This window comes from Zingiber officinale, chromosome 3B (assembly GCF_018446385.1).
Source record: "Zingiber officinale cultivar Zhangliang chromosome 3B, Zo_v1.1, whole genome shotgun sequence".
In the NCBI taxonomy this organism is placed as follows: Eukaryota; Viridiplantae; Streptophyta; class Magnoliopsida; order Zingiberales; family Zingiberaceae; genus Zingiber; species Zingiber officinale.
The window spans coordinates 133,649,311-133,672,292 of record NC_055991.1 but is presented as its reverse complement, the minus strand read 5'-3'; the positions used below and the strand labels follow the sequence as shown (position 1 = coordinate 133,672,292).

At 34.6% G+C, this 22,982-nt stretch overlaps 1 protein-coding gene across 1 annotated transcript; it reads left to right on the top strand.

Moving 5' to 3' along the window:
• The first annotated feature begins 7 nt into the window (after positions 1-7).
• On the top strand, positions 8-20,389 carry LOC121967897 (DNA polymerase epsilon catalytic subunit A-like). Its single transcript, XM_042518411.1, has 21 exons — positions 8-104; positions 4,895-5,015; positions 5,111-5,308; positions 5,483-5,557; positions 7,060-7,250; positions 9,375-9,552; positions 9,620-9,684; positions 13,216-13,348; positions 13,442-13,543; positions 13,644-13,727; positions 14,712-14,786; positions 16,072-16,131; positions 16,194-16,447; positions 16,521-16,569; positions 16,813-16,973; positions 17,060-17,126; positions 17,265-17,390; positions 17,506-17,676; positions 17,745-17,951; positions 19,602-19,708; positions 19,900-20,389. Exons 1-21 carry the CDS (start codon positions 55-57, stop codon positions 20,258-20,260), a joined length of 2,835 nt encoding a protein of 944 aa, XP_042374345.1. The 5' UTR covers positions 8-54; the 3' UTR covers positions 20,261-20,389.
• Positions 20,390-22,982: the final 2,593 nt, after the last annotated feature.

The following is a 22,982-nucleotide window of genomic DNA, read 5'->3' as shown; positions in this document are numbered from 1 at the left end:
AATTGTTCAAGTGACATTGTGAACAAGGCAACTAACTATCAGGCTTGGCTTGAAATGAAGAAAAGAAAATGGAAAGCCACTCGTGAAGAAAAGAAAAGGCGCAGGTAATTTGCTGTCTTGTTTCTATGTGATCAGCATCTAAAAATCTGTGTTTTTTATGTGAACATGATTGATTTTTCTGTTCATGGTTTTAAGGAACTCTTTTTTGACCCACTTATTGTTGGGACCGTCCGTTAGAGGGGGGAGTGAATAGCGTCTCACCCAAATTGATCGTTTCTTTCTACACTTGTTAGTTACGCAGCGGAAATACAAACAAACAAGTAGAAAGCTAATCTAAATACAAGACAAGAAATGCAAACCAAGCTAGACGATCATTTAACGTAGTTCGGAGATTAGGGCTCCTACTCCACGACTGTCCATAAGGTGGGCGATCCTGATCCGTCGGTGGATGACTCCCCGGCAAACTCCGGCTAGCTCACGTAGGTCCTTGTGGATGGAGAAACCTCACCACAATTCTCACAAGAACACTTAAGACGCTAGGGCACAGGTAGACTATTAATAGGGGTTAACCACCTCTATTTCGTCAACCTCAACCAAGCTCCCAAGTCTTGGTTATATAGGCCACTGGTTGGAAAATCCCGCCTACTAGTCAACTGTCAAAAGCATCAGTCGACTGCCCTCTATGGAAATTCGACCGTTACAGCCCAACGGCTCGATACCAGTCCTCTGTTCGCTCCCAGTCGACTGCACCAGTCGACTGATGAAATCACCAGTCGACTGCTACAGTATTGCTACAGTACACTACAGTACTGCTATAGTGACCCCTAATCCTAGGATTTAACTCCGAGTATATTCACTCAGCACTCGTCCGACCAACCTAGACCTAGCCTTCTAGTCTCCTCCATCAGCTTTGCGTCCCTCTAATGTCTCCCCATCCTTCACGTCTTACCTTCTGGAGCTTCCATTGACTTTCTCATTGTTGTCGGGTCTTCCTTTGCCAAAAGGTCGCACCTCCGGGTATAGTTTAAATTTTTTTTAATTTGTCCATTTGAAGCAACTTAGACGGACTAAATTGGCATAAAACACTAAGCTTAAATACCAATGCTGCACATAATAAACATTTTAGATTTATTATATGGATATTACCCATATATTATTAATTTTACATTTTTGATTTATACTAATTGATACTACACAAATGATTATCTTAATTAACATTCAATATTTTATGTGTTTCACATTTTGTGATTGACATATATTATTTTTTTATTTGGAAGTATTAATTGGATGTGTTGATGAATATACTTTATTCCATATATGTTAGTCACTTTCAATAATATTAACATTTTCAATATTGACTGCATATTTCTGTGTTCCTCATATCAACTAAACTGTGTATGTACTGCCTGCATATTCTTTTTGAAACCTTATTTTCGTCTAGTTTTTTTCTCTTCCATGCAATGCTTATCCACTAACCATGACATTTATACTAAACAAAAAAATTCTTTCTATATACGTAAAGGGTCAACTGTATATGCTGAGTGGATAAATCTGAAATGGTGTTCTTATATGTAACTAATTAGCAAAACTAGGTTGAGGGTCACACATTTGTTGTGACATGAGAAAGAACCGAGGTTGACATAAATGAGTGATTAATTTGCTTGAGTAGTAAGCTAGAGAAAGTTCTTTTTCTCCTTAATAGAAGAGGCTCATCACCAGAACAAACAAGATGTGAAATATATTCTATTTAGGTCAATATAGGCAAAACTTTCCATCAAAACAATCAACCCAAACAATGCCATTTGCCTTTGTTCAAAACCATACTTTTTGATTGCTCTTAGAAGAATGATGACTTGTGTATGCCTTTGACGAGCCAACAAATCATGTTTGATGATAAAAGAAGAGCAGAAGAGACTTAGAGCCTGAGATTGTCTGGAAATCATCGCCAAAGGTAGGCTCAAACTTGAGTGTCACTGGAAATTGCTGCTGATCTTCAGCTACTGAATAAGTCATGCGACCTTGGGAGGAAGAAGAGGTTTTGCCAACCTACGACAACAAGCTGAAGTTCCTAGAAATATTTGCCAACCTGTACTGGTGATGTCGTTGGAGGTCTTGCGATGCTCAGTGGTCATAAAGCAACATTGAGATCTTATGATGATTTTTCTTCTAAATATTGTGATTTGAGGTTGGTAGCAATCTTGTTTGAGGCTGCACAAACTTGATTGCTCGCAAAGTGGCATTTGACACATTGTGAAGCTCAGGAGCCTGCAATGCAGCAATTTTTCTCTAGATCTCGTGAAGCTAGGCCGCTTGAGAGGGTTTCGTTAGTGTTATAAATTTCAAGCTATGTGGCCGCCAACCGCACCGAAAAAATGTTAGACGGCGTTGCTAGGCGGTTGGAGGCGTCCCCGAGGTGTCACAAGAAGCATCGTAGGATGCTTTTGGTGGCGCTGAAGGCGTCGCGGGAGGCCTCTGATGCCGCTCGAAGTGTCCATGCGCATCATGATGCTCCGGTGGGAAAATTAAACCTGGATTTAATTAATTCTAATTAAATTATCCAAATAAAATATATAAAAAATATATTTAAAATTTTTTAAAAAAATTATTAATTGTTATTTTGAATTTTTTCCTGTTTAAAATTTTATTTAAAAATTCTAATAAATCAAATTTATTTATCACAATGATGATATTGAGTTTGTGTCCGATGAAAAATAAGCGTTGAAAATTATGGAGAAATAGAATAAATATGTAATATTTTATTAGTTGTGTAATTTTGAACTTATTTTAAATTTGATATTATTGTGTTGGAGTTATAGCATGTGATTTATTAAGTATTTATGTTGATAATGTGGAATCTATCTAGCGACGTCTAGTCCCTTTGTTGTCATAGGTCTATTCTGCATGCTTATCTGCCGAAACGGGAAGATTATCCTATGCGGACTTGCACTTAATTGAGATTTTAATCCCTGAACTATGACAAATATGAACATCATATGAGGAAGAGGAAGACCAAAAAAGACTTGGTTAGCAACAATAAACAAGATAAAATTTATTTAAATACAAATGATAATATAGTAGAGGATATAGTCCAATGGTATTGAAGGATCTATATAGCCAACCCCATCTATTGGGATAAGGATTTATTGTTGTTGTATGATGGCATTGAAGATGTTATTGAAGGTGTAATAAACATGACTAATGATATATATTCAAATGTATGACTAGCAAAAATAAAAAGTAACAAGAACATATAGCCTATATGAATGATTGAGGTGATGGATTAGAAGAAGCTTGAGGACATGAGGTGGTAAGGATCAACTGACTTGGTCACTAATGGTGGCATGACCGTGCTTGAGATGAGGTGGAATCATGGAGTTCAAAGGGTGTCTAATGCTAGTAGTGTGACCTCTTCAGTGTTCAGACTCTAACATGGCAGGAAGGGATGGAGAATAGAAGAGGGGAAGCATGCGTCATGATTATCCAGTTTGGTGGTTAGCATAGGGTCATGGTAGAATGCAGATCTAAAAATTACCAAACAGGCAAATACTCACAATATTAACCAAATTTCATTTAGTTCTTTAATAATTTAGTTATTAGAAATTGGTATTTTTGTCATTACAGGGGTCATGACAAAATTGAGCTGGTTTTGTACAAACCGGCTGGTTCTCAGTTTTTTAAAAATTGGTTGTCGAACTGTTTTTTAGTTTGGTTTTGTGCATCTCTGATCTTTTAATGGAACCGACCTGGAGAGAAGCTCAGTTTTTTCTGGTCGAACCTCTGATCCAATCCTATTTTAGTAACTATGCCCTTTTGTCCATAAAATATGTACTTTTCCATAATGGGAGGGAAACAAGTAATAGTTATTGTAAAGTACCTGCTGCACCACCTTGTGGCTAAAAGAGACCAATACAAAAGATGATTATTTGATTTTATAAGCATAGGCATATCCTTCTCCAAGAACTTTAATGTTTGCTCCACCAACTCATACCATGAGAACTGATTTGAACACATTCATTTTACTTATCTATTAACTGAAACATTAGTTTAATTTTAAATATAATAGGAGACATTCTTGCCTCTTTTAGCTCTTCGAGTTTTAGGCATGTCATACTCTTGCAGTTTTGGTATGAACACTTTAGTCCTGTTATTTCTGAACATTAAGGATGTAGTTGTGATATCGATAATGTTTATTCCACGTGTTAACTTGCAACATCCCTTATTCATTGGACTACACAACCTTGATGAAGATGATGACCTCTTGTCAGCAATCAAATTCTTGTTGATGAATGATTATGACAGAGATAAAAATGCCATTCAATAATACATGGAGTTAATGGAAAGAAGAAATTCATGGTCTGAATTTCAGTTTTATTTTATTTCAGGTTGGTTTGTGTTTTGTTTTTTCTGTATCTAATTTTCTGAATTGTTCAAGTCTGGGTTGACTGAGGTTTAATTTGGCCATGTGATTTTAAAGCTATGAAAGTATGACCTTTTTTTATTATTCAATTAATTATATAATCTTAGAGTTATTTTTTTCTCTCACAAGTTTGCTGAGCTAGACACACCAAACCATGAATTATATGGGTAATGCCCACAGGTATTCTGGTGCCATTTTACCTTTTCATATAGTGACAATTGTAAAAGTTTTAACATGAAATAGGTATGCTTTGGCAGGCCTTGGTAAATGATTAATTATTGATCAGTGTTGTTGGTTGACAAAAAATTCTTCATTGGAGTATAAGATGAATTAATTTTTGTGCACGAAACATACATTGAAAATTATTAGGGTACTAATGCAATATTTAATTTTGCATCGAATGCTTAAGAACTAATAGATTTATCTAATTTAGAATTTTCTCAATAATGGCTCAGTAAGATTTATCTTTTTTTTCAGATTAAACAACTCAAACATGTTGCATGAACATGTTGACACAGCTAACAAGCAGCCTGAGAAAAATGGGGTTAACAATCTGTTCAGAAAGCATGGATCAACTCTTTTTCGGTCACATTGGCAGGTAGAAACAAGTGATATTAATTGTTAGGTGAACTTTCAGTTTTACTAGTTGAGGTTATTTACTTTCTTCTTGTTGTTATTATTATTTTGCACCAGATAGTTCAACTTGTTCCAGGACTACAACCTGGGCATTTTTATGCTTGGATTGTTGTCAATGGTATTATGCATAAGATTCCATTAAAGATCCCAAGAGTCTTTTATCTAAACTCGAAGGCTCCTATTACAGAAGATTTTCCTGGAAGACGTGTTAAAAAGATTCTTCCACATGGCAAACCTAACTACAATCTCATTGAGGTACCCATTGATTTTGAAGTTGTTCTTTCAGCCATTTCTTTCCTGGTTAGTCTATATTATAATCAGCAGTAATAGTCCTTCCTTTGCTTGCTTCACAGTTATAAGTAAAAAAATTACTCAAGATATTATACAATTTTCTTATAATCTAATTATATTGAGTACAATCTCTTAAAGGTTGTTATCACTGAAGAACAATTCAGGGCTGAAAGCAAGAAATTTGCTGCTCTCCTGGCAGATCCAGAAATTGAGGTGAAAACTTGGACTCTTTTAGTATAAGTTAATGAGGTTTTTTAAAATTAGGGATGACCTAATTACTACACTTTTCATGGTATTGATACTACTATTACATGATCTGTTGATGGGTGACATTGGGAGAGTACTTGTTTCTTTTATCTGCTAAACCTTTGGTTCAGAATCATCTTGTGTGTTTTGGCTCTAGTTATTAGGGTTGTCCAACTGAGCTTTCAAATAAAAAGCTAAACAAGCAAGCAAATTGTAGGCATTTGGTTTATGACTGTATGGTTTAGTTGGTGGTTCAGAGAAAATACCTGAAAGGATGTAATAATATCATAAAATAAATTATATGGCAATAATCCTTGCTGTCAGCATATTTTATACGATGGATATGAAGTATACCTTGTTCATGATTGGATGTGTAAAGTTAGACATAAGTTTTGGCATGATATAATCATGCTTGTCAAACTTATCTTTTTAACCACATTGATTTTACTATTCCTTGTTTTTGTCAAAAGAGTTGTGAATGTGATACATTTTATACTTGAAATCATCATTTTGATATCATCATGTATGTGATAGTTTCCCGTATGCTTGCACATTGGAAGTTCATTGAAACTAAGTTTAGTACAAACAAATATGCTATAGATCTTATTTGATCTACTAAACCATATTTTGACACGTAGGCCATATCACACTTTGCAAGAGTTGTACCCTCTTAGAGGCAAGTTTTGCTCACCACATGTAAATTACAATAATATCAGAGCAAAATACAACACAATAACGAATTGAACTAAATACAACCTCTTAAGAGATGCCACAAGGATCACAGAATTTTACAAAAATTCTGGGATATAACTTTAAGCCAAAGACTCCATAACATGAGTACAAATGTAAAGTGGGTGTAAGAAAAAGAGTATGATTGTATGCGTCATAAGAATTCAAAGAAAAGAATAGTACAATATTCAGAGCTGTCAATTATTATCACTTCTCCACAATTTAGTTTCATTATTATCTTATCGAAATTTTCTTTTTACTTCCCATTAGGTAAATTTAACTTTTTCATATTTGCTCTTTTGTACTCTTACATAATTGTATAACATATTTAATTTTATTTAATACAATTTTGTTTATTTAGTTGGTAGCTATTATGTAGTTATAATGTAGCAGTGAATATTGGTACAAGCAATTTGTCTGACTTATATAGTGACCTATTCGTGGCAAATCAAGTAATCATGAATGGGTGGGAAGAAACTCCTTTAGAAATGCAACTGTAAACTTTTGGTTACCTGAAATGATCTCCTCCATGATAGACTCGTGGCCTATTCATTTATCCGTGCCCAATATAATCTACTTGTTTGCTTTATCTTCTTAATTCTGTTCCTTCCTCATTTGAAGCTTTGTTCAAGCTTGGTGCACCATGGTTAATGCTCATATTTATCTTTTTAAGACAACTAACAATTTACAATTCACCTTTTGGTGAGATTTTGAATCTTCGTACTTTTAACTCTTTGTAGGGGATATATGAAACAAAAGTGCCACTGGAGTTTCATGCTATTGTCCAGCTAGGTTGCGTATGCAAATTAGATAAAGCTGTTAAACATAAAAATGCTGATGATGGATGGAACCTTAATGAGTTGCATATGAAGACTACAACAGAATGCTCATATCTAGAACAATCAATTACCTACTTTTATCTCTACCATAGGTATGTTTTCTTCTTCTTCTTTTTTAATAATATTTTACTAAATAATGCATATTTCATGATCTGAGTATTTGTCCAGTACTTGGGAACAACTGTATGTGCATCCCTGCAACATTTTTAAATTTTGTGTGTAAGAATTTATAGACTAAATTTTCCCTACTAAAGTTATAAATTGAAATCATTTATTTTGGAAACAATATGAGTGAACAAAATATTTTTCATCAAGGCTTCAGAACAGAAGTAACTTAAATACATAGCATCTTAGTGCACTAAACTCAGTAACATTGATACTGCAGCATAGTGCGCTATAGTAAAACAAGCCACAAACAGAAAATTCATTAAATAGATGCCAAAAAGATACTAACAAACAAAAATGCATCTGTGCATAGATGACTAACGTGTCAATTGGATTGAATACTCTCACCATGAGAGTTCTTCTCATTATATAGAAAATGTTAGCGATTTACAGGACAGATTTTTAGCCATAAATCCGTGCTGATTTCTAGTAATCTGTCTAAATCAGGAAGGTATAGTTATACTATTAACAGCTACAATATATTTACAGTACAACTATTAATTAAGGCTTGATATATGCTGTCATATACACTTTATCCATGATGTATGCTGTCATATATGCTGTCACAATGAACTGCATCTTCAGAAAGCACCTTCTTGAAGAAGAGTACACTTGGCAAGGTGCAACAAACTCAAAAACATGCTCAAGCTCTAGAAAGGCATGAAAAACTGAAAACTTGTTGAAGCTCCCTAATAGTTGTAAGAATTTTCATGTGGACCTTAAATTTAATAACAATGTTTTGAAGTCATGTAGATAATTGGGAACATTGACTTATATAGTGGTTCTAATGGTGCATAATTGATTTAAGGTTGTTGGGAGAGATTGATTTTATAAGGAATGAGCTGGCATGGAGAATTGAGGATCCCAGGATCATATGAGGAAGGATCCTAAGTTGTTGGAGCCAACAAAATTACAAGACTTTAAAATAGTAATAAAATATAGTAATAATAATGCCTCTAAATTAGCAGCTACATGAATTTATATATGAAATTTCAGATTTTGAAAAGAAAGTTTGAAAACAATAGGAATGGACCATGAAAATAGAAAAAATATTGATGGAAAAATTTTGATTGGAGAGGTTTTATAATGAAATCTAGGAAAAATCAAGTCATTGTGTCCCAAGAAGCAAGCCTCATAGGGGTGCACACAAAAGAAGTGCTGCCACATGAAGAATAACTTGAATTTGGATTAATTGGACATAAAAAAGTAATTTCTAATTGCTCAAAAATATTGATGACATAAGCTTGATTTGATTTGCCTTGTATTTATCAATTTCATGCTGGATTTGGCTAAAATTCTTGATGAGCTAGTAGGGTGGATTGATAATGCTTTGATTAGAAACTATTTTTTTTATGATGAATATATGTGAATGAAACTGACAACAGACTTAATAGGCTATAAAATTAAATTACTTTTTAAATTTGATGGTGGCCGAGATATTCTTGTTAGGTTGAGGTTCACTTGTCCTATCACCTTCATCCATAGAGACATTTTGCTACTCGCAATGGCTTCCACGGATACATTGATTTTATGGTTGAAATAGATTAGGAAAAGAAATAAAGAGAACAGATGTGAAAAGAATTGACTTGCTCTTGTCCCTTTCATCTTGTTCATCATCTAATCTTTTCACCTTTTCTCGTGCACTCTGCTGGCCCATTAATTTGTCATTGGGTCCAGGACTTTTAAAGCATTTTCTTGATGAATATTTATGACATTGTTACTTATAAATGCATATTATATATAAAATTGTTGCATTGGTAGTCTGGAATGATTTTGTTCCAATTTCTGTAGGGCATATTTTAACATGGTTTGTTATGTTTGTAAATACTAATACATTGAATAAGTGATAAACATTAGATTTGTTTGTCTATATATATGAAGCATATATCTTGAAATGTACTATGCTCCTAATATCTTATAAATCAATATTCTTTTTCTTTACTTCCAGTTGGGATAATTCGGTTATCCTACTTTTATTGTCCCCTGAACTACTGTGCCGTATTTGCTTACTATGTGTTTTCCTCAAACCTCTTTCTTCATTTTTATGCCAGTTTGTCCGATGGTAGGGCAATCTACGTTATATATTTCCCTAGATCGACGATATCTGTTGTGGTTGTAAACCCTTTTCAGAACAAAGAACTATCCTCATCAATTCTTGAGAAGCAATTTCATGAAGCTTGCCAAACATTAGGTATCGAGCGTCCAACAAAGGGCAATATTACATTCAAGGTATTGCCATTATTAGTTTAGGTTCTCTACTTTGGACCTTTGGTAATCTTATTTATCATTCTTTCAGCTGGAGTATGTTCGTTCAATTGAAGCTGGAGTCAAGATTTTGCAAAGTACATTACTTGAATACAGGTACTCTGTTCTTTGATTCATAAGCTAGAATATTAATTTTTATCTACAAAATCGCTTGAAGTATAATTACTTAGGGAAGTTTATTTTTACACAGATATCCCTTTAATGCAAGTGATGCAGCCCCAAATAGCTCAGTTATCACTGACACTACATGATCTATGTAGTTGACTCCATATGAGTTGGATACATGTTTTTTTGCTAAACTCTACTTTTTATTAAATCAATTATTACGAATATATTCAAAATTTAGAACTAGATCCTTGGTTAATACCATTATGTCAAGCAGCAGTCTAAGCAGTTGCTTATGCATTATGAAGTGTTTCGCTATATTGCATATCAACATTTGGTATTTGTAGTTATCATTAATTTACTTATCATATGGTCAATGTACATGATTTATGAAGTTATAGTATTCTTTTAACTCAACTTGATATCTTTAGAAATATATTACATATGAAGAAGTTGATTATATTATATCAGTTTACTGTTAGTTTGATGCAAATATGATGAATCTACAAAAAGAAAAAAGAAGAAAAGAGATTGTTGATTGAAAACGATATGACACCTGGAGGAATGATATTTGATGCATGTTCATGAAGACAATCCTAATTAGCTAGAATATGGTTTAATTTCACGACCATCCTATAAATCACCTAATATTTTAAATTGGAAGTCATTATATAACATAATTTGTTCATGAGCTAGGCTTGTTTTTTTTTTTACTTCATTTTTGAAGTGTCCCAAGCAAAAGGTCCACGGTGTTTATCCAAAAACATTTTACATATGAATTAGGCATAAATGTACACATTATGCAAAATCTATTAGTAAAATATGTCTAATCAAATATGTTTTAAATTTTTTAATATATAATTTTTAGAGTTAATTTTAGTTAAATTTTAGTTTATAATTTTGTGTTTACTTATGAATAAGAATTAATTGTACAACTAGATATAATTATTTAAGGCAACATAAATATAGATACCTATTTAAAAATATGTCTATTATTCTACAATTGGAATAATTAATTTGAACTTAAATCATATTCTAATTGATAGTAATTTTTCCTTAACATCTTATAAAATCCAATTGATATACATTTTTTTATTATTTGCTTCTAAAATGACAATGCCAAAATTATTATTAGTATTAATTAACTTATGATTGAAAATTTTGCAATTTTTGGTTTCTTTGTGTTATTTTAAGTGTATTAATATCTATAATATAAATTATTTTTAAATTACTCTTTATAAAATATATTTGAAAAATGTGGTAAAGCTATTTTTTCACAATTCTTTTAATTGTCTTTAAAATGTAAATTACTTGAGAAATATCTAGGATATAATGTTAAGCTTGTTTATATTACTTAAAAATATATAATTATTATTTTTCAAATAGACATTAGCAAAATTAATGAGGGTAATTACTATTGTTAATTACTAACAGGAAATCAAAAGACAAATTATAAAACTTACTAATGTTAATGGTGTATGTCTTTCGGCTCAATCCTCTACTATATCTTCATTTATATTTAAATGAATTTTATCTTGTTTTATTGTTACTAATTAAATGTTCTTTGGTCTCCCTCTTCCTTTATTATGTGTGTATTTGTCATGTTCTCACATCACCTGATTCGGGCTTTTATTGGATGCTTAAATACATGCCCATATCATCTTAAATGCGTCTCTCAGAGTTTTCCCTCAATAGGTACAACTCCTTTTTGTCTAATGCTTTTGTTTCTTATTGTATCAACATCTATCTTAACATCCTCATCTTTGCAACTTTCACCTTTGGCTCGTGCACTTGATTTATAATCCTACATTCAGCTTTATATAACATAACACTATTTTGTACAAGTTTCCTTTAAACTTTAGAGGTAGCTTATGATTCCAAAGAACACCTGACACCTTCCTCTATTTCAACCAACCTTCTTGTACCCTATGTAAAACATCTCCATCAATCCCTTCATCCTTTTGCAAAACTGATCATAAATACTTAAAGCTCTAAATTGCAAGTAATTCGTTGTCTCCTAATGTAACAATTATTTTATTATGTAAAAAGGGCAGCCCAGTGCACGAAGCTCCCGTCATGCCGGGTCCGAGGGAATGATCCATTGTACGCAGCTTTACCCTGCTTTTTGCAAGAGGTTGTTTCTAGTATTCGAACCCGTGACCTTTTGGTCACCTGGCAACAACTTTACCATTGTACAATTATTTTATTATGTCTAATACTTGAATAAAAGGCAGCCCGGTACGCGAAGCTCCCCCCATTGTGGAGTCCTGGAGAAAGGTCTATTGTACGCAACCTTACTCTGCTTTGCAAGATGCTATTTTTGAGACTCGAATCTATGATTTCTAGGTCACACGGCAACAACTTTATTACGTTTAATACTACTAAACTTATATTCCATATATTCTGTCTTTACTCTATTAAGCTAAAACATTTTATCTCTATCTCCAGTATTTTCAACCAAGATTCAAACTTAGTATTTACTCCTTCACATGTCTTATCAACCAAAATAATATTATTATCTACAAATAATATGTATCATGGTAATATACATTAGATGTGTTTAGTGAGTTCATTCATGACTAATGTAAAAAGGTATGAACCTAGAGCCGATCATTAATTTGGATAGGAGGAAGAATATGAAAAAGAAAACACAATTGTATATGTAAAGGAGATGTTTGACGGCCTCTTCCTTAGTTAATAGAAGTTGTTTGAGATTTTAACACTTCCAGCAGCGAGTCACAAATTAAAGGAGATACTTGTTTAGCTATGCTCATTGAGTTATTCACAAGCCGAAGAAAACCCTTGCAGAGCTATCTTTCAAGTTTTGTGATCCTTGAAGAGATGTTTTGTGATTCATTATGGTCCTCAAGGAGTTGTTTTTTTAGTCATCATGGTGCTTGAAGAATTTTCTTCGTAGTAGGAGATGTTTACAACTAATCCTAGTCCTCTCACCCACAAAAGATTTTATATGAATTTTACTTCTAGAATCTTCATTTAACTTATTTACTCTTCAAAAAAAAAACTACCAATTAGATAAAAAAAAGTTTGAAATATTCTTCTTACCAACAAGCTATAAAAATATAACATTATTCAAGTGTTAGTATGATGAGACTCATTGGCGCGATCAACATGGACGACACAAGAGCAATATTTGTGTCAATTAGTACCATATTTTGATAATTTATTGTAACTGTATGTTTCAACTATGCCACCCAACATGACATGAGATCTCAAACCAAGCTATAAGTACCACATGAGATTTCATTTTCTTGTTCAAATGCTTGTTAGCACAAATGTACAGCAATTAGTTGCACGTGTCATTTAGCATATATTGGAGATGCAGTAATCATGTTTTGCTGCTTTCTAGAATGTGGAAGCAGATGTGAACATGTATAACTTGATTCTGTTGCATGCAATATATCAACATTTAATTTTCCACAGTATCTCAAGTTTGCATTTATCATATTGGTTATCTTGCGAATATATCAGCATTTAAAATTCAATGTCCTTGGTTTTTTTTAGGCATCAACATCCCCAACCTGCTATCGCTATCATAGAATATCCAGGCTTTCAAGCCACAAAATCAGGGATAAGAATTCTGCAAGAGTTTCCTTGTGTTACAATTCCTTGTAATGCCAGTGACTGTAATTATCAGGTTTACTACAAGAGCTGAGATTTTTTGCATATATACTCATGCTTTCTCTATGATTATGCTTACCTAGCAAGCCTTGACTTCCTTTTTAATCAGGCTCTTGGATGGCAAGTCACAGCTGGCAAAATTAGCATGCAAAGATGTGCGGCATCATCCCAATGGTTCATGGAAAGGGTTTTGCTTTCGAGATATGCACATGTAATTTTCATTTTCTTATTTTTATGCTTTCATGTATGATCTGGTGTTTGAATGGCTTGTCTAATGGAGAAGATTTTGCCAATTTTGTGTGATCAAACAGGTTCCATTTGGAAACATCGAGCTTGATAAGCTTCTTTTTACTGCTGATGTCTTCTTCTCTAGGGCATTGCGTGACCAACAACAGGTTGGCTTTCCACTAGATATAAAACTTTGTTTGGAGATAGTTTGACAGTTCTCCCCTGATTATACATTATGTTCTTTTTGATACATTTAATTCTTTATTGATGCCCATCGATATTATTGGTTGTAAGCAACCTACTTCATACAAGTTTTTGTTTGTTGAATCTATTACTTAAGGTGTTACCACTATGCTTTCTCACAGATGTTTGTTAGACATGCTTCTTACCTAAAATGCAACTGTCTCACTGAGACATGGTTGGCCTAGAAAGGCTGGCAAAACCAACTCTATGTTCTTAAAGCATTGGATTTTTTTTCGCTTGCATGTCTAAGACTTTTCCTTAACATCTGTCACCTAGTGGTTTCTATGAAATAGTGAGACAAAGAAATGTATTATGTGCTTATCTAAATGAACTCATAAATGCAAAATGTTGCAGCCTGAATCTGTCCTTGTAATTAAATATTCTTCTTTGACCAATCAACTTTATTTGTGTTAAATCTTCTCCTAATTCACATTAATAAACAGCTGAAGTATGCTGAAACTAATTGGTATCACAAGTTACGCTACATATGAAAAGCTTCTTTGGCTGATGCATTTGATCTTTTATCAAAGAATAGCTGTAATTGAATTGATTAATGCTGCCTTCCTTTAATGTATCAAAATACTAGTGTGCTAATTATCTTTCTGATTTCGTTGACTTTTTAGAAAGGTGGATGAAGAAATTTAAATGCAGGAATCAGTTTGTATCAACTTTTAAGAATTTTGAAAGAACATATTTGCTATATTCTACAATAACTGATGTTTGTGATGTCATGTTTCCCTTTTGTGATGAATTCTATATCGCATTTTCCCTTGGTTTATGTGAGCAACAGACATGTTTTGCTATGTAACAAATTTGGCTTGTGTTGCAAATTCATAGTCATGTAGTCTTTTGCTTCCTCGCTCAGTTTATCCTTCTGTTCTAAGATATTGCTGGAGATTGTTTCTCAGGTACTGTGGATATCTGATGATGGCATTCCAGATTTTGGTGGTATTTATGAGGGAGAGACATGCTTTGTTGACGAAGTAAGGCTTTTGAAGTAACCTAGAGAGTTTTACATGTAGATACCTTTTTAAATCACTATTTATATTATTTTATATTCATATCACAACTCCTAAGCCTTGGTGTAATTGTAAAGTTGTTGTCGTGTGACCTGGAGGTCATGAGTTTGAGTCGTGGAAGCAACCTCTTGTAATGTAGGGTAAGGTTGTATATAATAAACTCAATGTGTTCCGACCCTTCTCCGGGACCCCACATTGGTTGGTGCTTCGTGCATCTAGCTGCCCTTTATATCCCAACTCCCAAGGTTTTTAATCTCAGTTTTTAAATTGTTTCATGAAGGATTTATATAATTGATCCCACCTAGTGGGATAAGACTTCGTTGTTGTTCTAAATTGTTTCATACTAGTATCTACTCATGTCGACATAAAATATAGGTTAATTTCAATCTATCGTCTCATGAATTTGCAGTTCTAATATTTATATTGGCATAATTTATTGAATATTTGATCATCCACATATCCCTCAATAGTTTTTTTTAATAAGACTAGCATTGAACTTCTATCGTTTACTACTTGTCATCCACAAAATTCTCTCTCTCTCTCTCTCTATATATATATATGGCAATTTATGATGTTTCTTAGCCAACCTCGCTCTGACACCTTAAAGATTTCCTAATTTATTTTGAGAATCCACAAGCCCTATCCAATTAATATAGTAGGAAAAAATAATGACAAGTTGGGTTCAAACACATAGTACATTAGAGTAGAAGAAATTAAACCTACATAACTAGACTATATAGTGAGCAAATGACAGTAAAGGGGAGGGTGTACATTTTATTCGAAAAGGACAACAAAAACTTCCTCATGGTAAGCATGGAAAGATGCCCAAAAACAAATTGAAGGAATCAACCCTAACCCATCAAGCCAAAAAATGTTCCTTGCCCCAGAGAGCCTTGAAGCACTAACATGATCCCAAGGTGGTGGAAACATGTGAACCACTTATCAGAGCACAAAATCCCTTATCTAATGAAAGGAGACTATTTTAAAATAGTATCTAATTGAAAAGTGAGTCACAATAAGAGAATCTTCTTGTTTGGTTGGTTCTAGAGAACCATATGCTGTCTAAGGAATATCTTGCTTGTATTTTCCTATCCATTATGACATTATTCTGTTCTATTTTATAGTAAAACTCATTTTGTTTCTTTATGTAATACTAGTTGCTAATGTTATTTTTATCTTATGAAGATTTATATTTTTGAGTATGTTCAGGATACCTAACTGCTATGGGTGTATGATGACTAAAAAACAGGTCAACCAACCTGCTTATAGCTATCTCGGTGCATATAGAAAAGTGGCAGTTGAACTCAAGGTTAGATTTACAATAATAATTACATTTTCTGCAGAACTTATTGAATGCATGCCTTTCTGCAGATACACCACCTAGCTGTGAATGCTATCCACAAGAGTAGTCTACTTGAAGAAATGGATGGGGGATCTTTATTTGGTGAATATGGTTTGCAGCCTACATCTTCTGCTAATGAAACTGATTATGATGAAGCCAGTGGATGCGCTTCTGCATTTCAAGTACTAAAGCAACTAATTCAAAGATGCATGTCAGATGCAGTGGCTTCTGGTAATATCTTTGCTGATGCAATTTTGCAGCGTCTTTACCAGTGGCTTTGCAGGTGAGAAGTTGAATGATCTGTAGTACAATTCTAATGTTGTGTTTTCTTAACTAGCATTCTCACAAATTTTCAGCCCCATGTCAAAACTTCATGACCCTGCACTTCACCGTGTGTTGGATATGGTAAGCCCCTTGTTCTTTTCCATTAGGTTGCTTGATGATTGAGCAAGAGATTATACTAATATTTGAAACTTTTGTACCTCTGGTCTTTGAGTCCTCGCAATTTCCTTACCAAATCCGTAGTTGCACTTTTATGGTAGTGATCTAGTTACTTATGTTAGGCTTGAAATTTTTTCTACATCACTATATCTTCCACTTATTCACGTCTTTTCTACATTAGAGTCCTTCCTTTATCTGAACTGGCAGGTCATGAGAAAGGTATTTGTTTTACTGCTTTATGAGTTGCGAAAACTAGGAGCAAATATCATCTTCGCGAGCTTCTCTAAGATCATAATCGACACTGGCAAGTTTGAACTGTTGGCTGCAACAGCATATTGTGATTCTCTGCTGAAAACTTTACAAACAAGGTTCTTTTTTTTAATTGATATGGATCTTGAATTTGATTCCATATATATTTTTTTACTTAAAATTTTAGTCAATGTGACTTTTGCAGAGACCTTTTTGAATGGATTGAGCTTGAGCCTCTGTATTTTTGGCATTCATTGTTATTTAAGGATCAGGTGTGGCCACCCTCACTCAACATATGTTTGTCTTTTTATCTTTGTTCAAGTAATTTTTCATATTCTCACATCACTTAAATTAGATGTCAATTGATCATAAAGTAGAATTTTTCTGTTAAATGATATTACAAATTGCAGTTTAATTATGGTGGAATTCGGGCCAAATTCCAAACAGAACCCCCAATCACAAACACAGAGGGTGACTCTCAAGTAGAAATTGTAGCATGCTGGAACATGGCAGAACACTTAACTAAGGACATTCAGGTTTGTTATTCCTCTGAAAAAGTAATTCCTTTGCGTGTAAACAAAATGAGTGTTAAAGTTGCTCAAATGTATTGTGATACAAAATTGTCCAAACAATCTTCGGTTGTCAAAACAGGCCCTCTTTCACTTGAGAGTCTCAGAATTCTTGCATGATCCTTGGGTGTACTTACAAAAGCAAATTTCTTCTCGAACTACTACAACTGATGATAGTACTTGTACACCCTCAATCACAGTGACTGCTGCTGAAACTCTGGAAGACTGCATCAATGACCACATTAGGAAACGGGTAAACATAATTTTCACTAGCAAAAGAGTTCCTCAGTGAACTTTACTATATATTGTTTTGTCCTACAGATAAGCAATTATTTCACTGAGAAACTTCTTGAAGATGTATGCTCTATAAACAAGAGGATAAACAAAGACAATATGGATCAGCCTCCAACTTATGGTTTTTCAAGTTCAGTTGGATATCAAAGTCATAAAGGAGATGCTGCATTGGAATTCATTAAACACATTTCTGCTGTTCTTGCTCTTGATCAAAATGTTCAACATGATGTTTGGGTACTCGATCCTATATCTTAAGGCTCCACAATATTTTGATTATCTATCTGATTCTAGTTTAAATTGTTGACACTTCATATGCTTTGACAAGTGTTGGGATCAGTGCAAAATTATTATCTACCTGATGCTATTTTAAATCATTGACACCCTATATGCTTTCATAAGTGTTGGGATTAGCGTAAAATTGATACATCCTAATTATTTCAAGTTGTGATGCTCACTATCCCTTACTTTGATGTTGCGAAAGGAAAATTAAAAATTTATTGTTCAGGCCAGGGTTTTCAGAAGTGCATATAGAAAATCACATATGGTTTACTGGTGTTAGGAATACGACAGTATAGACTATGCCCTTTTCTTGGATATAAGAGAGGCTTTAGAAATAGTGAACTGTTATCAAATGAAGTTATAGAGGTTTCATTGAAAATGAAGACAGGTAAGGATATCAATCCAGATGATATTCCTATAGAACTTTGGAAGTGCTCCTGAGATCAACATATAATTGTTCGACATCATTTTGAGAATTTAAGAATCAATATGAGGGATGGAGAAAAATTTTCTAGTTCAAATTTATAAGAATATAGGTGATGATAATGTCTTTATATAATCAGATCAAGTTGATGGGTTATACCTTGTAATTTTGAAAATTTTGTTACTGAATGATTAAGAGAAGAAACAATTGTTTCCTAAAATCAACTCGATTTCATGTTCAATAGATCAATTATAGATGCTATTTACTTAATAAGATACCGAATGTAATATATATATATATATATAAAAGTATGGCTTCTATTGAGTAGGAGAAAAAAATTCACTATAGTGTTCTAATTACATTGAGGTGGTAGAGCTATTGTGGATGTGACATGATTTTCCTATAGATATAGATTTACATGGAGGTATAACTCCAAGTCTTTACACATATATTGATAGCCACATAGATTAATAATTGATGATCTTGGCAATCATATTAAATATTACTCTTTGGCATATGTTAATGTGAGTGGATAGGTTAAACTCAAAACTTGAATTGTGAAAATAAAACTTTAGAAATTAAAAGTTTTAAGTAGAACTAATTAGAATATATAAAATGTAAAATTTAGTAATGAAAGGAAAAATAGAGGGAGTCATCAAGTTGAATGGGTGTCAAATTTTTCTAAGTAAGAATTTTAAATACCTTGGATCTATTAGATATCTTGTATGTATTATTGAAAAGGGAAAATTGTTAATAATAAGGAAAAAAAGTAGATAATTGAAATAGGGGTTCCATACAGATGAAGCATTATGCTAGGCTCAAGTGCTTGTCAGTCTAATATCTCTGCTTTGGTGTTTTAGAGGTTTTCCTTAAACTTGTATCTTACTTCTTGGATTGTACTTATTTATAGCTTAAATTAGGATGCACCTCATTCAAAAATTTTAAGATTTAAAAATACTCTGCATGAGTAAATGAGCTACTTGGGTAAATGAGCTGAGCGACAACCTTTGCTCCACTAGAAAACTTTTTGTTTTAGTCCAAAAGAGCATATGAATGGCTAGGCTTGCAAATGGCATAATGCTTCTTTTTATGAAATACAAGTCTGTCAGCCCAATTTCATCTTTTTTGTATTGTTTTTCTTAACACATTCTGGTTGCTGAATTAAACACTTCTACTTACAGAGGATGAGGAAGAATTTACTAAGACTGGTTCATGTAAAAGAATTTGCTCCAGAAGCACAGTTTCATGATCCTTGTCCATCTTTCATACTTCCGAATGTTATTTGCAGGTATGTTGATCTAACTTTGGTAGTTCTTGTAATTTACCTACAGAATATTTTAGCCAAAGCAGCTCAAAACCATATCTTTTCAGTATGTTTTGTCTATAAAATTTCATGGAGCCAAGCTGACCCTTTGTGAGGTCGACCCCACCTACCCTCAATATTAAATTGCTAACCACTTCTTTTCTTCATATTTGCAGCTACTGCAATGATTATCGTGATTTAGATCTTGGTCGTGATTCTGTGTTTTGGAAGGATGAATGGCGCTGTGCGGTGCCGCAATGTGGACAGCCATACAACCGTGAGCAGATGGAAAATCTCCTCCTCAAAATAGTCATGCAGAGAGAGAGGCTTTATCACTTGCAGGATCTTGTTTGCATCAAGTGTAGACAAGTTAAGGCTGCTCGCTTGGCAGAGCTGTGTGATTGTGGAGGTTCATACCAGTGTTATGAAAATGCATCTACCTTCTTAAGCAAAATGCAAGTAATTCACAACATTGCAGCACGTCAAAATTTCCAACTGCTCCATAACTGCACCACTTGGATTCTACAACAAGAATAATTTCCCTTTTTTCCAGATAAATTTTAATAGCTGGATGATGGTTTCCAGTGTATTTTCTTAGGATTAATAACAAGGTATGTAAATACGCTACAATTTTTTTCAGTGAACTAATTTTAGTTCAGATATATAGATTGTGAGCAGCCTGTTCATATGAGGTGTTTGGAACTCCAAGTTGCTGCACGTATTTTATAATTTCAAATTCTCAAGCTAATTGCCATACACTTCCACTTCCCAATTGTAGAGGTTAACTGAAAAAATTTTGGAAGCACATTTGTCTTGCAAAGGTCCAGCTTTTAGGTCCTTGAGTGATGTGCAATCTCATTGTTACTTGAAATAGTTATAGCAGGATTTTTTAAATTCAAGGTCATTTGCATTTTGGAATGCTCATGTTTAGAGTTTGTTTTCCAGATTATCTATTGTCCGTCATAATTTGAATCTTTTGAAAATGCAAAATCACTTCTTCTTTTTTATCAAATCATTGGGGAATTTAAGTCTCCTGTTATAATAATATAAAAAACAAGAATAAAGAGACTAATAATCCAATGCAATTTGGTGATTCTTTTGTATACAGTTTGTTAACTTTTCTGTTGGTGCTGCAGGCTGTATCACGAAATCGACCTCTAGATTTTTCAAATTCCAAGGACTAAACTAGGGGTGGATCCTCTAGTCCATAAAGGTTGGATCAACTCATGGTCCAATCTTTGTATTGGTGGGAGGCAATGATCCTCCCACCTGTTAATAGGTGGGGGTCATGACTTCTCATCAATCTCCTTATTCCGGTCCAAGAAAGGATCAGGATAAAGGGATCAGAGGATCCGGTCCCCTAAACTAGGGGTGTGAATCAAGGGTTGGTGTTTCGTTTTCTTCTCCATATGGCATTGTTGGCTTTGGAGGAATATGTTATAATAAGGATAGGGTTTAGGGTTTAGGATTTTTAGGATTTAGATTTAAGGGTCTATATGATTCTCAGTTACAATATGTTCTTCCACTGAGACGGTCCATGCGCTTTCTTTTATCACCTAAAAAATAAAGTGATTAGTCTGTAGAGGTCTTGCTTCAATGGATGTTATAGCTCACTGTTTCCATTTCCTTCTTTAACTCAGGATTTTCTCAATCTCTAGGATCACATTTCGTTCTACACTGCATGAGGTCAAGTTAGATACTCTTGAAGCCATGTTACTCTTGGTGGTAGGTCAGATTAGTTGGTTAAATCCTCTAGCAAACCGCGTCTATAAAGTAAATGATCTTAAATGACTTTACTGAGATAGAGAAGCAGTCCACCTCCTGATTACTCTTGTCACACAAGAGCTTATAAGGATAATGCCTTCGGAGGATGAAACTGATGAACTTTGAGAAAGACTTTTAATGGCATTTGCAAATTCTACCTGATCGCTCTCAAGTCAATCCCTGTAATTTACTCCAGCTGGGAAACAAAAAATGATGCCTCCACTACCATACCCTAACCAAACACCAGCCCAATTGTCTTCATCAAGTACCAAATTTTGTTTGTCCAAGGTGTTGTGTTTTGACTAGTTGGTGCAAGCAATTGTCTAACAACTGCATTAATATTCCAACGGATCGAGTTCACTTCAATGAGATATCACAAAATTCATCTGGAAAAAAAGTGACCTACTTAAGCACTCTATCATCTACGGTACATGCAGCAACTCCGGGATACATTTATTTCACTGCATGCCCACACCAGCTGAATACTGAAGTTAAATTTTATGGAGATCTCCCTCAAGTTCTATTCGAGCTTCCTTTCTTCCTTGTGCTGTCTCTCAACTGTGCCACTGCCGTCCCCGGGGTCATAATGCCGCGATCGGACATTCAGATTATCATTCAGACATCCACGGTTCAAATCCTAGTGATAGTGTATTTGTAAAAAAAAATTCTTCAAATAAGGAAGGGAGGGCGTATTCAAATGATGTTAAATTTTTGGATTAATCGTCGTGTGTATTTTATCTTGATGATCGATAAAAAATTTTTTTATGGAATCCGATAGGTCACTTCACAAATAATAAATGAGGTAAACTAGAATTATTATTATTTTTTTCAACCGTGCCACTGCCAAAGTCCACTGCCATGACTTTGTCGCATGCCGCCACTCACCACAATGACACCAGCGCCGCGTCTTTCGCCTCCAGTTTCCGCAGCGCGGTCTCCGTGATGCTCCCCGGCCCCGTCGACCACTACCTCTATTTCACCGTTGGCCTCAGGCTCTTCGACTGCCCGCCACTGCGGCGCTGCGACGGCCCCAATGGCACCGTCCTCACGGCCAACATGAACAACGTCTCCTTCCAGTTGCAGACCCGCTTGTCCATCCAGGAGATCTACCACCGCTTGCCTGGGGTGTTCACCGCTGAGTTTCCGGCGTCGCCGCCAGTGTAGTTCGACTACACGGAGGAGAACGCGAGTCGAACGCTGCGACGGGGACGAAGGCGTACCGAGTGAAGTCCGGCACTGTTTTGGAGGTGGTGATGCAGGGGACCAATATCGTCGTCGGCGAATCGGCGATGATCACCCAATGCACATCCACGGCTACCACTTCTACGTCCTGGCGACGGGGTTCGGAAACTTCGACCGGCAGCGACACGAGTCGCGGTTGAACCTGGAGGATCCACCTCTGAGGAACACGGTGGGGGTGCCGGTGAACCGTGAACGGGTAGGCGGCGATTCGGTTCGTAGCCGAAACCCCGGCGTGTGGCTAGTACACTGTCAC